Source organism: Girardinichthys multiradiatus, chromosome 14 (genome assembly GCF_021462225.1).
Source record: "Girardinichthys multiradiatus isolate DD_20200921_A chromosome 14, DD_fGirMul_XY1, whole genome shotgun sequence".
Classification (NCBI taxonomy): Eukaryota; Metazoa; Chordata; class Actinopteri; order Cyprinodontiformes; family Goodeidae; genus Girardinichthys; species Girardinichthys multiradiatus.
In genome coordinates, this window is record NC_061807.1 from 4,060,378 (window position 1) to 4,075,887 (window position 15,510).

The following is a 15,510-nucleotide window of genomic DNA, read 5'->3' on the forward strand; positions in this document are numbered from 1 at the left end:
AAACATCTCTCATATTGTTTTGCTGGAGCTGCTCTCCAGCTTCTTCTTGAAAACAGTTAATATGCATTTAATTACTGAATCACTAATTACTTTCACTATATTTATTTCTGTTAAATACTTGTAATAGTTAGGTGTTCTGAAATAAATTCAATTATTCAATAATTCAATTAATCAAAAATCAAATCAACTGCAACAAGAACATACATTTAAAATGTTACATAAAAAATAGGAATTAAAATATGTTTAAAGAATTAAAAATGAACATAGAAGTAATAAAAACAACAGAAACATGAGGGCAGGAAATTCATTTAAAGTTAAGTTAAAACATGTTGGTTAATTTTGACTGGAATATGTTTGAGAGAGATTAATTAATTAATCTGTGAAGAATAAATCATCGTTTTGAAAATAAAGTCAAAAACACACATTTTATTCCGTTTTTATGGGCAACAGTGTGTATGGCAGCAGTCAGAATGGCTTCAGTCCCAAAGGATGGATTTATTCTGGCAAAATGCATCAAGACATTTAAATACTGAACTATTTAATTTGATCTGTTATGGGACACTATAAATCAAACACAATGTAAGGTGTTTTATTTGTTTGTTGTCTCTGTTTGTGACGAATCACTGATTAAAAACACAATCAGGATCATTTAAGACTCAGATTGTGTTGTTGGCCCAAGGAAATCATCTCTGCAGATCCCAGTCTTCATGTTCCAGGTCAGCGTGTCCACTCAGGAGGCCATCCAGATGAGGAAAGGCAGCATCACGGCCAGCAGGACGGACCAGGTGTTACTAACTCGCAGGTAAACCAGCAGACATGCAGCCAGCAGCGCCGTCACCTTGGCAACGCCTCGGCTCAGCAGCAGCTTCCTCATCGTCTTACAGAACTGATGGAGACAAAGCAGAGAAGTGTCAGAGCTGCAGTTTCTCTTCTCTCAGTGCTCTTTTAGCATCCCTCTGCTGTGGTTTTCTTTTCTTCATGTTTCTTCTTCTAATTGGCCTTAATTTAATTATTAGAAAAACACTTTGACCTCATCGAGCTGAAATACAAGATAAGATTAAAATCAGACATGTTGACTAAATGCATAAGTAATATGAGAGTTTATGAAAACCAGAAAGAAGCTCAAGTCTATATTTAAACGCAAAATACATCACAAAATCCACGATGCAAAGTTACAATACCTAACATAGCCACTAGATGGCGACACCACACCGTGCTGGATATGGATTAGAGGTCCAGTTCGTCAGCAGCTTGTTTTAGGATTATTATTCGCGGGTTATTATCGTTAAAACCTCCAAAGTGACTTTTTTCTCTCAGGCCCAAGAAACCATCTAAATATTTAGTTCTGAGTGAACCAGCTGGTTAGTTATGTAACTAATACAGCAACTAAAAACAGTCGTTCTAACATTTTCAACTCTTTTTTCAACCTTATTTTCATTTTACTGCATTTAGACGCACTTGCATTGGTTAAGACGTTTATTACCTTCGAGAAGTGTCATGAAGTATATAAAAAAGAATAAATCACTAGTAACCACTGCAATAAAAACATAACATGTAAAAATAATTTAAAATCAGCATGATTATATGAAAAAAAAAAAAGTTAGACCATGCAGAAATGTGGACAGATGTCTCCTGCATTCCTTTCTCCAGCCTTGCTCCTCCTCTGCTCCATACAGCCTGGTTAGCTCCTTCTTAATTCTTTCACAATCTCAGCCTCCTAATCGCAGAGAGAATCTCCTGAAACAATGGAGCTTTCACTGACCAACAGTTACTGCAACACCGAGCTTAACCCGATTCCAGAAACACGCTGGTCTGATCTGTGTTTGCTGTTAATCTGCAGCAGGATGCAAGAGTTGCAGAAAAACTTGAGACACATTCGGAACCATGAGTTCTCAGACTAAACCGAGTTGTTTCTTATTCTCCATCAGGTTTTACTTTATGTGCCGTGAAGTTAACTGATTTCTGACTGTACTGCAACATCACCTGGAAGGTCTGGAAGCTCATGACGGTGCCGTATCTGCAGTACATGACGAAGTGCTCGCAGTTGTACCACAGCAGGCTGTAGGCCACGTCTCCCAGCAGCTTCTCGGCCCGCCGGGCCACCTGCTCCCCCTGCAGCGCTGCACGGCTGCACATCTGAGAGGAGACGACACGTAAAATCTGGATCACAAACCTTCAGCATCAAGATACCTCCAGATTCCTCCAGATTCGCTCAGTGCAACGTTTATCGTTGGGGTCAGAAGTTTACATCCACTCTCCATTCATTTTGGACTTTTATTCATTAAAAATTGTTTCTTTTTAACAATAATTTTTAAAAACAGGAGTTAGTTATAGAGGCCAAATGTCTTCAACAGGGAAGTTTAGTGATTAAATATGGCATCATTGATCTTTTTAGTCACAATGACAAGAGGCGTGTTTGAAGGAGTCAAGCTGAGGCTCTCAAACCTTAAAGCTTTATTCCAACTGTTAAGCATGGTGCTGGCAGCATCATGTCGTGGGATTGTTTCACTACCAGTGGTCTTGGTGCATGAGAAATAATGATGAAATAATGGAGAAAAATGGACCACTTCCAAACTCTTCAACTTTAACTTAAATCAGCAGCTAGATGGTCAAAACTTTGTTGAGTTTTCCAAAAGAACAACGATCCCTCAACAAGGCGGGCCTTGCTCCAGTTTCCTGTCTGTCAGTAAAAAAGCTCTTCATTTATTGGTCCATTTGGGTTCAAACATCCACCCGCTGTCATTGGAGACAGATCATGGTGGGAAAACCCAGTTCCCAGACGCCAAGCATCAGGAATGGGTTTGCTATACAGGGTGGCCTGGCTCTGCCTTGGAGATAAAATAAGGAGCTCTGAGGCCAGATGTTGCTGCTCTGCATTGAAAGGTGTCAGTCAAGGCTTGTCATCAGGAAGCCCCCTTGATGGCGCTCTTTGGGGCTTTCCAGCCATAATCCTACTTGGGAGAAACAGCAAAGAAAACCCGGACCTTCCTTTGTCGGACCCTTTGTTGATGGACAACCAGCTAGACGTCTAGATTCATGGATAATCAACAAAAAAACACTAATATAAAACAGAGTTTTAAATACTGAATATGGATGTTGCTGGTACCAACATTCAAGTTAATGTTATTTTAAAAACATAAATGTGGTTGGAAATAACTTGAAGAACAGCTGGATCACCTTGTCCATTGGGTTGATGATTATCTCTGCTCCATAGGCGAAGTCTTCCACTGAGTCCACCCTCACACTGCCACACTGCACACAACATCAGCCTTTAAAATGATTTAAAAGGCATTAAAACACACCGCTGTAGGAGTTAGCCTATGGTGTGGCGTCCACTTGACTGGTGTGGGGATGTCATCTGTACTGGTTCACCAGATCACTCCAGGCTGAACCACTGGTTATCAGCACAGGCCTTGACTGCACATACCATAGGTAGCATTCATGCTATACCACATACAGTCAACAGGTGGAGCCAAACATATAAAGAGGACAGCAAATCGAACGAGGACCCAATGGCGTCCAGACACACAATAAAACAGGCTGATCTGTTAGCGAAACAGAGACGATGCGGTATGAGCATTCGTATTTTGTAGCATCGTAACTGTAGAGCAACTCTGCCATCCACAGGTCAACAGTGGTACTGTAGAAGCTACAATCCTTTCCTCCAGTAGATCCTGTTTCAGAAAAACGATGAAGGAAAAGGTGGAGAAGATTAAAGGTTACCTTAGTCAGTACTCCCAGTAAGAGTCTGGTGTTGGTCACCATCTGTTTTATCCGAAACTGGTCACTGGAGACGATGGGCATGATGTCTGGGATGAAATGAGCCACTCTGCAGGGAAAGATGGAGAGATTAAAGTAAGGAAAGAGAGAAAAGGAAGACAGAAAAAGATAAAGAAAGAAAATGAGGAACAAAACGAGGAGAAAGTGTCAGCAGCTTACAGAGAAAAGGAGACCGACTGTATAGGATATGTTGAAGGAAGTATTCATGTCACACATTAGAAAGAAGCAAGACTAACAAAAACAAATTTTCATCTGTTTCCACATTTTAACCTCCTGATGACCAATCAGAGCGCAGCATCAGACTCACCTGCCTCCTCCCAGGTAAATCCCAAAGTGGGTGAAAAGAGTCCGAGGGACTTCCAGGAGGTCTCCCCTTCTGAACATCAAGTCATACCTGTCCTTCTCCTTCTCCTCCTTTTCCTTTTTCTTCTCCTTCTGCTTCTCCTCGGGTGGAGGTTCGACTGTTGTCGAGGAGATGAAGATCAGAGCCAGGAGCTGCAGAGGAAACATGGTGAGAGGAGACCCAGGGCACAGTGAAGCTGAGTCCTCAGAGAGGGTTTATTCAGCCGGTGGGAGGTGCAGAGAGGAGATTATGGAGTCTGACCTGATCAGTCAGAGGAATTTATACAGATGGAGGCGTGGTATCAATCTATCTATCTATCTATCTATCTATCTATCTATCTATCTATCTATCTATCTATCTATCTATCTATCTATCTATCTATCTATCTATCTATCTATCTATCTATCTATCTATCTATCTATCTATCTATCTATCTATCTATCTATCTATCTATCTATCTATCTATCTATCTATCTATCTATCTATCTATTATCTATCTATCTATCTATCTATCTATCTATCTATCTATCTATCTATCTATCTATCTATCTATCTATCTATCTATCTATCTATCTATCTATCTATCTATCTATCTATCTATCTATCTATCTATCTATCTATTTATCTATCTATCTATCTATCTATCTATCTATCTATCTATCTATCTATCTATCTATCTATCTATCTATCTATCTATCTATCTATCTATCTATCTATCTATCTATCTATCTATCTATCTATCTATCTATCTATCTATCTATTTATTTGCAGGTCCTTCTCAAAATATTAGCATATTGTGATAAAGTTCATTATTTTCCATAATGTAATAATGAAAATTTAACATTCATATATTTTAGATTCATTGCACACTAACTGAAATATTTCAGGTGTTTTATTGTCTTAATACGGATGATTTTGGCATACAGCTCATGAAAACCCAAAATTCCTATCTCACAAAATTAGCATATCATTAAAAGGGTCTCTAAACGAGCTATGAACCTAATCATCTGAATCAACGAGTTAACTCTAAACACCTGCAAAAGATTCCTGAGGCCTTTAAAACTCCCAGCCTGGTTCATCACTCAAAACCCCAATCATGGGTAAGACTGCCGACCTGACAGCTGTCCAGAAGGCCACTATTGACACCCTCAAGCAAGAGGGTAAGACACAGAAAGAAATTTCTGAACGAATAGGCTGTTCCCAGAGTGCTGTATCAAGGCACCTCAGTGGGAAGTCTGTGGGAAGGAAAAAGTGTGGCAGAAAACGCTGCACAACGAGAAGAGGTGACCGGACCCTGAGGAAGATTGTGGAGAAGGGCCGATTCCAGACCTTGGGGGACCTGCGGAAGCAGTGGACTGAGTCTGGAGTAGAAACATCCAGAGCCACCGTGCACAGGCGTGTGCAGGAAATGGGCTACAGGTGCCGCATTCCCCAGACCTGGGCTACAGAGAAGCAGCACTGGACTGTTGCTCAGTGGTCCAAAGTACTTTTTTCGGATGAAAGCAAATTCTGCATGTCATTCAGAAATCAAGGTGCCAGAGTCTGGAGGAAGACTGGGGAGAAGGAAATGCCAAAATGCCAGAAGTCCAGTGTCAAGTACCCACAGTCAGTGATGGTCTGGGGTGCCGTGTCAGCTGCTGGTGTTGGTCCACTGTGTTTTATCAAGGGCAGGGTCAATGCAGCTAGCTATCAGGAGATTTTGGAGCACTTCATGCTTCCATCTGCTGAAAAGCTTTATGGAGATGAAGATTTCATTTTTCAGCACGACCTGGCACCTGCTCACAGTGCCAAAACCACTGGTAAATGGTTTACTGACCATGGTATCACTGTGCTCAATTGGCCTGCCAACTCTCCTGACCTGAACCCCATAGAGAATCTGTGGGATATTGTGAAGAGAACGTTGAGAGACTCAAGACCCAACACTCTGGATGAGCTAAAGGCCGCTATCGAAGCATCCTGGGCCTCCATAAGACCTCAGCAGTGCCACAGGCTGATTGCCTCCATGCCACGCCGCATTGAAGCAGTCATTTCTGCCAAAGGATTCCTGACCAAGTATTGAGTGCATAACTGTACATGATTATTTGAAGGTTGACGTTTTTTGTATTAAAAACACTTTTCTTTTATTGGTCGGATGAAATATGCTAATTTTGTGAGATAGGAATTTTGGGTTTTCATGAGCTGTATGCCAAAATCATCCGTATTAAGACAATAAAAGACCTGAAATATTTCAGTTAGTGTGCAATGAATCTAAAATATATGAATGTTAAATTTTCATCGTTACATTATGGAAAATAATGAACTTTATCACAATATGCTAATATTTTGAGAAGGACCTGTATATCTGCATGGAGTTTGCACGTTCTCCCTGTGCATGCGTGGGTTCTCTCCGGGTACTCTGGCTTATTCCCATAGTTCACAGACTGTTAGGTTATTTGGTCTCTCAAAAAATTGCCTTTAGGTGTGAATGTGTGTGTGTGGTTGTTTGTCCTGTGTGTGTCTGTGTTGCCCTGCGATGGACTGGCGACCTGTCCAGGGTGAACCCCGCCTCCCGCCCACAGACTGCTGGAGATAGGCAGCACCTCCCTCCTGACCTACTATGGAAGAAGCGGTAGAAAATGACTGACTGAAAATATAACATGTCACTAAAATCAATTAATATGCAATATTCTACTACTTGAAATGGAAAAAAAAAAACAAGAAATAGATAAAAAAAAAAATCAAAAACAAAAGGATTTAAAAAGCTGCAAACTGAGGCAGAAACCTGTAATAAAGGGGTATCCAAACCTTTAGTCACATGGACCAAAATCATTGAGCCAAAAGTACTTACAGGTCAAAACATTTAGTAACTTAAGCACCAAGCAATTATATGGTGATTTTTTTCGTAGTTGCTCAGCAATAAACTAAGCGTGCTATTTGATGAGACAAAGTAGTCAGACTGGGATGTGTAAACTATTGCTGATCCAAACCTTTGCATGTTATTGCAGGCTTATTAAAAGAAAGGCATCAAGTTTGCTAATTCTTTTGGGCCTCGGGCCTCACTTTGGTCATCCCTGTTGTAAAATGAAAACATGCACAGAGAAAACGGATTCAACATGACAAGCACGAGACATCCAACAATGACACAGTGGCACAAAATATCAAACAGCCACTAAGAAATTCAAACATTTTCAAAAAGAGCCACAATGAGGCTGAAAACGGTTAAACATAGCAGGAAAAACCACATGGTGAAAGGACATACTGTAGAGGGACAAAACAACTGTAGAAAAAAGGCAGAAAATGTCAAAACATGATTGAACAATGATAAAGATGTCAAAAAATGCCAAAAAAGGCCACACGGGGGCGCTGTGTTTCTTCCTTTCTCTGCAAAGAAAGTGTTTGTTTCTGTGAAGAAGCCAAATAGTCTGCATAAACTACTCCTCAACAGATGTCATAAAACTATTCTAGACAGATGGAGATGATACGGTACCACCTGGGACAAGGTGAGCCAGGGTCGGCATAGCAACCAGAAGCAACAACAAAACAAGAACATAGAGATGCAAACAAATAAACCATGGCCAACATCTGTTAACAAGCGAAAAAACAAGAACATTAGAACATGAAATTAAAGCATTGGGTTAAAAATATGCATATATTATATACCTATATATATCTATCTATATATATCTACATATGTCTATATAGATATATTTATCTATATCTTTATATATGACATATATATATATATATATCATATATAAAGATATATCTATATATCTTTATATAGTGATATCTTTTTATATATATATATATATATTGATCTATATCTATAAGGCATTAGTCATATATATATATATTTATATTTATTATTGGTTATGTATTTTTATTGTTATGTATATATTTTACATTAAATGTGTTTATGTGACTTATGAAAAAAGCACATCAGATCATCTTTCTTCTTTATTTACACAAAAACAATACAAAGAGTTACGAAACTGTAAAAAAGTTTGTGACTGTTAGGAAACAATCAGGTCCTGAAGGATATTTACAGATATTTACATCTTCACCAGGTTTCAGTGCTGAACCAATCAACAAAACAGCTGCAGAAATACAGTTTTACGTCTTATTGTAGAGATTTAGCCAAGAGGACTGGACTTTATCGAGGTGCACTGACAAGACTCTGGGGAAAAGATCCAGAAAAAGGAAGTTTAGAAACCAGGCGTTTGAAAGGTTTCAGCTGACGAGTGCTTTTAGTCGTCAGTAAAAGATCAAAATTAGAAACATGACCTAAATAACACGAAATTAGAAGTGCATTTGAAGAAATGTTTAAGAACTGAACTAAAATGTTCATTTCAGCTGTTTTGGTTCCTGTCTCTTTAAGAGCTTTCTGTCTTCTGATTGGCTGATGTGAAGTGGGTAAAACTGGCAGAAAATGTCTTCACTTTCATTGAAACCATCAGATTCATCATACGAGGTTAGAGTTTCTGTCACTTGATAAAAACCAAACACCTCCATTTACCACTCCTCCATTTTATCTGTTTGCTCAAACACATTTCTCACAAAACTATCACTTTCCTCACAGTTCAGGTCTACAAACAGGCAGCTGAAATGACATGAAGGTCAGACGTTGGACTTGGTCTTTCAGAACAGAGTCTCTGGGTTTGTCTTGAACTGGCAGGCCTCCAACACTGAAGGTGAACTGGGACCAGGCGGCTCTTAGCTGGCCATCCACAGGGTGAAGGGGATGAGGGCGGTGGGCAGGGCCGTGCTGGGGGATACTCCCAAACACACCATGGAGAGGAGGCCCAACAGGCCAGTCAGGAGGACGCTCCGCTGGTCCCGGATCAGCGACTTCAGCCACTGGCAGAACTGAAGAGACACAAAACATTTTCAGGATAGAATATAAAGTCCAGATGGACTAGTTAAAGTATTCAAACCCTTAAACTTGTTCTCAGTTTTTCAGTTATAAATCACTAGCTTCAACATTTTTTAACCGACAGCTTAAAACAATGTAGCAGAGAAATGATATACGGTCTTCAACATCTGTCACAAAAATCTGAAAAGTGTGGGCTGCATTTTCATGCACCCCCCCTGAGTTACTTTAGTGAACCACCTTTCACTGCAGTTACGGCTGCAGGACGTTTGGGCTTTTTCGCTACCAGACTGACATTTCTGCCCATTCTTCTTTGTAAAAAAGGTCAAACTCAGTCAGATTGGAGGAAAAGCAGCAGTTTTCAAGTCTTTCCACATATTTGCAATTTGGTTTAGGTCTGGACTTTGATTGGGCCATTCCAACACATCAATATGTTCTGGCAGTTTGTCTGGGGTCAACGTCCTGCTGGAAGGTGAACATCTGCTGTCCCTGTTGAGGAGAAGCATCCCCGCAGCATGACGCCGCCACCACCAGCTTTCACCAGAGGGACGGTGCGTTCAGGGTGATGGGTAGTGTTAGTTGATTGAGGGCAAACATTTTAACTTTGATCTCATCCGCCTACATGACTGCTGAGACGCCTACGCACTGCAGCTTGGGACAAACTGCAGACACGACTTCTTCTTGCTACCAGTCCATAACAGGTTGTATTTGCTGCAGAATAATTAGTGGACAGTTTGCCCCATCCTGTCCGTCACATAAAATCCCACTAAAATATAAAAAAAACATTTTTTAAGGTCCTGGAAAAATCTTTAATCTTGTTAAGAATTAAAAACAACGTTGCACTGATTTTAGCCTAAATTTGGCTCATCTAATCCACATTTAATTCATGTTTCACACGCTTGGACGCCTTTTTCCTTTCATTGATGTAATGCCTACATTTTTTATTTCTTTTAGACTGAAGACAAAGAATTTCACAGCACAACGGAGAGTCCCTTAAAATGTCCGAGGACACGGATATTACACCTGGTTTTAAACTGGTTTTCCACTTGTTTTTTTAAAGTTTTAGACAGAATTTTGCTGTGGTTTGCTTCACACCACCTGAACCTTTCCACATTGAGTCTCATTACAAACAAAACTTTATTGGGATTTATCCCGAACATCTGGTGCGACATGGTGGTGGCAGCATCATGCTATGGAGACGTTTTTCTGGGGAAGCTGGTCAGAACTAATCAGAAGATTGATAGAGCTAAAGGTATGGATCATTTTCTTTCCTTTATACAGACTACTTTGTGTTAGTCTGTCGATTAACATGTTAATAAAAATACTGAAATGTGTGGTTGTAGCATGACAAAATGTAAACATGTTCATACTTTGCAAGGCTCAGGGTATATTACTGCTTTTCATTGTTTACAGTGAGTTCTAGACACAAGAAACAATACAGAGACGCTAGAGGCACAAACAACACACAGAGGTAATAGAAAAACTACAAATTATTCCCAGTTATGTCAGTAAATGACATCTGAAATGTTAATTACAGCAGTAATAAAATGCAGACGTTCTGCTGCTCAGATTTTTCCCTGCATCAGGTTTCACTTCCTGTAATTTCCAGCCCAAACATCTGACCTGTGTGCTGCCTCAGAGTAAAGTCTGTAAAGGTTTAGGGGATGGGGGACTGAGGGCCAACAGGAGCTCTTAAAAGAGCCTCAGAGGGCCCCAACGTAAAATAAACATCAGGTCAATTATCCTCTGCTACCAGGGGTCGGCATTGGCTGCCATTCTGCCATCGTGTGTTTGGAAATGAAAAGCTTTAACCATTTTAACTCAGCTTTAGCTCAGTTTGTTTTCTATATACATTATATTTCTAACGTATATAATTAGATGCAAATATTTGCTTGTGTGAAATTCACAAAACAGTGTAGGTTGCAGGCTTAAAGCAACATTTTATTGATAAAAAAGGAAATTAAGTCTTTAATGATTTCTTATATTTATTCATCCGGACTTTATTTGTAAAAGTGTAACTCTGCTTATAAGATGCATTTGTGTCAAGAAGTTTCAGCTGGCCTAAAACAAATCCCACCGAGCTGAAAGATAACATCTAATTCTTTCCATCACTAAACCTTAGATGATTTTAGATGTGAGGATGTTTTTATAGACAAAACAGCCAGATGGTGGCGATACGTCATGCTACCTAGCAAGCTAGCCCCTGCTAAAGAAGAGCTAAACACTTGGTGAAAAGAGTTTAACTAAAAGTGTTAACTGAATTTTATTATTATTTAATGTGGCATCATCTAAAATCAAGCGATTGTTTTATTTCTATTTTTGATATTTTTTAGCATTTGGTTGCTAGTCTCCATTAATATCACAGAACGGTATGTATGATATGACACGCAAATGGAATGCAGATATTTACCAGGTTTCATGTTCATCAATGTCTACATATTTAAAAAGAAGCTTTGATTAAAAGCTGAGAATAACATGCAGAAAACATACAGTTTTAAGGTAGTTTAGTTAAAATACAAAATAAAGACTTTGCTCCATTAATGATAACCTCATACACTTCTTACTTCACAAATAACAAGCAACAAAAAACCCAACGATTGGTCTTAGTGGGACAGTTTAACCGATCCCGGACGAACCCCCATTCGGGTTACAAATCAACATCAAATTTAGCATTTGGTATATAATGAAATTAATTGGCAGAATCTGTAAAATGATATCAGTTAATATCGGAGTTTGATAAGTTGTGGTTGTGTTGCGTTCAGCTGTGGATTGTTTTTATAGAGGTGATATGGCTCACCTTCCAGGGCGGGACACCCTCAGGGGCGGCACGCATACGCAACAAAATGAAACGTTATCTGTAAGTTGTGCTGAAATTGTGTTTGGTTGGGCTTGTTTTCATGTCCCTAAAGGTGAAATCCATTGTTTAGAACAGGGATAAGCACTGTTAGAAGATATTTAGGCTTTTATTGCCTATGAATGGTTTTCATACCCCGCCAAACACACACCCACATTGTTTTTATGGGATGAGGGGTTGAAAACTTTTCAATAACTTTAATACTGTGGCCATCAGTCAAATTACTATTCAACAATGGTATCGGAGGAAATGTGAAAAATAAAAGTGTATTTCATTCATAGCAGCATAAATGAAAGACTAGAAAGTCCGTGCAGCACCCGTAGACCCCAACATTGCTGCTGAAAGGGCAGTGAGGATCCAGAGATTAAAGCTTTGCACAAATCAAACTGAAGATGGCGCTACCCGGAGCCTGATCAGTCTCCATTCTGTCATCTCTGTGAAACATGTCCTGCGTTAACCACAGAGAGGTGCGGTCCTGGAACCCAAGGAGCTGATTTGAAGAGCCTGCACTGCTGTCGTCCATCATCAGCATCCACAGCGCAGACTGAGTGACTCTGCTGCTGGCAGGGAGCTCAGTCTGAATGAGGCTCTTGTTCTCAGGACTTTTCCGAGGAGCGACCCAGATTTTCCTGTTATGTGTAAAAACAGCCTTACAGGCTCAAACAGAGGAGGAGGGATGTGCTGATTGGATGTTAAACTTAAAGGAGTTTTTACATTAATCTTCCATGAGCATTTATTTCCATCTTTAATGCTTCAGTAGACCGAAGGAGTGGCTCACAACGACGTTTGTTCTTTTTATGAAGCCAAATTAGGTGATTTTTCCTACATTTCATGTTGCACTTCAGCTTTTAAAAGTTACTAGGAAAATCCACCTTTCTTTCAAAGTGGTTTAATTTACCAGGCAGAGATGTCTCCAGAAAAGTTTGGATGAGGTTGCCAGATGGAGGAAACTAATAATTTCTAAAAATCTGATAATTTGGTACGTTGAACTATGTTTTTTAATCTAGTGCCCATAGTTTTATTATTTTTGACGTAAATATGTAATTGACGGATATTTAAAACAGACAAACATGTACAATAAAATAAGCCAGCAGATAAATAAATAAATGTTGCATCTCATTGTAGCTCGTCCTCGCTTACAGTCTAATGCATAGATAACATGCATAAAAGACTGTCTGGGCGGGGCAAGAAATGTAAGAGAAATACATTTTAGTTCCATAGTTGCATCTTTGAGCCTCTCCAGAGGAAAATGGGTTCTGGTGGACCCAGATATGTTCTGTTATTGTATTTAGCCCCACCCTGCCTCTTTGTGAATCTCTGTGTGCAAAAAATCAACGAAGCTGCAGAAACAGTCTGGATGCTTGGCAAGAAAATGAGGAGTGCTTGAGAAGAGTTGCTCCGGTGTTTAGGTCTGCTCTGCAGCATTCACAGTGTGAGCTTTCAGTGTTTTATGAGGCTGCAGAGTCAAACATGCATGAACACGTGTGGTCTCCTGCTGCAGGACGTTCTCGCTAATAAAACCGCTCATTTGCAGTAAAACAAAAGAGGTTCCTGTGAGCTCCAATGTGCAGAAAAGTTCTGCATGCATGCAAATGTTGGTTTATATGGCAAGCCGTTAGTGGCAAATATCACTTTTCCAACCTGCCTGGAAAAGAGATGATGTAGAAATCACAGTCTAATGTAAGGACCCTATAAAAGACGGTGAGGAAATGTTCTGGGAGTGATCGTGGCTCAGTTGGTAGAGTACCAAGGTTTTTATTTCTCGACTCAGCCAACCTGGGTTAGGTTCCTGGATTCAGGCCATTTGCTTCCTGTTGTCCTCTATCAACTTACTGCACGGTAGAGGCCTGAATTACCACAAAACATGTTTGTAAAAGACATTTGATCTGGTCACTCAACAGAGCTTGCATATGTGCAGAGAACAGCTCTTTCTGGACACAGAAAATTGTGTTTTCTAGTGTGGCTGTTCATTGTGCAGCTCGATCGATTTTTACATCATTTCTACTTTGGAAAAAGGATGATTTTGGCTGTAATGGCTTGCCATACATAACAAAGTCAGGTCCTATGAGCACATTTTAAATAATCGCCTTTGCAGATTTTTTTTTTAAGAGACGGTCTTTTGTTGTTTGTAACTGATCAAAAATGAACGGGTTTGAGTACAGATCGGCTGAGGCGTTAAAGGCTTGCGGGAGATGCAGCTCACCTTGTCGGTCTGCAGGCTCTGCGCAGCCCCGTAGCGGCAGTAGGTGACAAAGTGCTCGCAGTTGTTCCACAGCAGGCTGTAGGACACCCCGCCGACCAGCCGCTCAGCCTGCCGGGCCACCTCCTCCCCGGGCAGCGGGCTCTGGAGCACCGCCCGGTCCATGGCGTTCAGCAGGATCCCGGCTCCGTAGGCGAAGTCCTCCACGGAGTCCACCCGGATGCTGGCGCGCTTGGAGAGGACCCCGAGCAGCAGCCGGCTGTTGGTCACCATCTCCTGGATCTGCCGGCTGTCGGAGGTCAGCACCGGCAGGATGTCCGGGATGAGGTGCGCTACGCGGTTGTCGCCCAGGTAGATCCCGAAGTGCGTGAAGAGGGTTCGGGGGACCTCCAGCAGATCCCCCCGCTGGAACCTGTGCGGGGCTGTCGCTGCTGGTGCTGCGGGGGGCTGCGGGGCCGGGTCCTCCCGGTCACAGCTGCGGGCCAGCGGTGGCAGCAGGCTGGACAGCTTGATGTGAGCGAGGAGGAAGAGTCTCTCCAGGAGGAAGGTGAGGGTGTCCAGCATGGCTGAAGCAGGAGAGGAAAACTGGCTACTTTCTTTAACTGGTGGGTCTGTTTCTGGGCGGCTGCCTGCAGACAGACCAGTTTTACTGCGGGGGCGTGGATGTGTGTTAGACAGAGAGGAAGAGGGGCTTTCCAACCTTAGCAGGATGCAGGGCAAGGTCTTCTGATGCTGGATGCGAGAAGTTACTACAGAACACCTGATTAGAGAAACTGGGATGGAAATAATGGCCTCCACATAAAGACTGACCTCATTTATCAACCAGCTAATCATCAGAAAACCACTGAAATCTCCTCCTGATTAACTCCTGCTGGAACAGTAATAAGACCTAACAAAGGTCAGGTCAGCATGAACTGAAGGGAACATGATGGATATAATAACTATAATAATGATGTCAACCCCGTCTCTGTATGTAAGCTAACTGGTTTTCTACATTCTTTGCTGGTTTCCTCTGTTGACTTCATGGCTGTTGCTCCGTTGCCCTGCTTGTTATTCCCATGCCTGTCCTGTTTCTTCAAACCAACATCATAAATCCTGTTATTGTTCTTAATAAAGTTTTCTTCACCTCGCTGCTCTGCCTGCATGACAAATATTAACAGTAATTGCTACATTATGAGGAGGTTCCAATTACCTTTTTATAAACACGTTTCTGACCTGAAAAGTAACAAAAATAACAGCAAATAAACCAACATCTAATTATGAACATCTGATGACTGTTTCATTCCCTCCATCCATCCATCCCTCCATCCATCCATCCCTCCCTCCCTCCATCCATCCATCCATCCCTCCCTCCCTTCCTCCATCCCTCCATCCATCCATCCCTCCCTCCCTCCCTCCCTCCATCCCTCCCTCCATCCCTCCCTCCCTCCCTCCATCCATCCATCCCTCCCTCCCTCCATCCATCCCTCCCTCCCTCCATCCCT

General features: G+C 41.3%; 2 protein-coding genes across 3 annotated transcripts; both read right to left on the minus strand.

Annotated features, from left to right (window-relative positions):
* Positions 1-406: 406 nt before the first annotated feature.
* Positions 407-4,308, minus strand: LOC124881075 (lecithin retinol acyltransferase-like). 2 transcript variants are annotated; one of them, XM_047386566.1, is made up of 5 exons: positions 4,088-4,308; positions 3,724-3,829; positions 3,178-3,252; positions 1,984-2,136; positions 407-886 (listed from the first exon to the last, which is right to left on the minus strand). In XM_047386566.1, exons 1-5 carry the CDS (start codon positions 4,288-4,290, stop codon positions 731-733), a joined length of 693 nt encoding a protein of 230 aa, XP_047242522.1. In that variant the 5' UTR covers positions 4,291-4,308; the 3' UTR covers positions 407-730. The 2 variants fall into 2 exon arrangements, with proteins under 2 accessions (XP_047242522.1, XP_047242524.1); XM_047386568.1 differs by lacking the exon at positions 3,178-3,252.
* Positions 4,309-8,046: 3,738 nt separating this feature from the next.
* On the minus strand, positions 8,047-15,275 carry LOC124880260 (lecithin retinol acyltransferase-like). Its single transcript, XM_047385245.1, has 2 exons — positions 14,030-15,275; positions 8,047-8,968 (listed from the first exon to the last, which is right to left on the minus strand). Exons 1-2 carry the CDS (start codon positions 14,858-14,860, stop codon positions 8,816-8,818), a joined length of 984 nt encoding a protein of 327 aa, XP_047241201.1. The 5' UTR covers positions 14,861-15,275; the 3' UTR covers positions 8,047-8,815.
* Between the last annotated feature and the right edge of the window lie 235 nt (positions 15,276-15,510).

Excerpts from the sequence above, each read along its gene's own strand:
- LOC124881075 (XM_047386566.1), bottom strand. The coding sequence starts at position 4,290 with ATGTTTCCTCTGCAGCTCCTGGCTCTGATCTTCATCTCCTCGACAACA. Across the intron at positions 3,830-4,087 it reads ATTTACCTGGGAGGAGGCAG|AGTGGCTCATTTCATCCCAG; the intron begins GTGAGTCTGATG and ends CTTTCCCTGCAG. Across the intron at positions 2,137-3,177 it reads TCATCAACCCAATGGACAAG|ATGTGCAGCCGTGCAGCGCT; the intron begins GTGATCCAGCTG and ends GTCTCCTCTCAG.
- LOC124880260 (XM_047385245.1), bottom strand. The coding sequence starts at position 14,860 with ATGATTAGCTGGTTGATAAATGAGGTCAGTCTTTATGTGGAGGCCATT. Across the intron at positions 8,969-14,029 it reads AGAGCCTGCAGACCGACAAG|TTCTGCCAGTGGCTGAAGTC; the intron begins GTGAGCTGCATC and ends GTGTCTCTTCAG.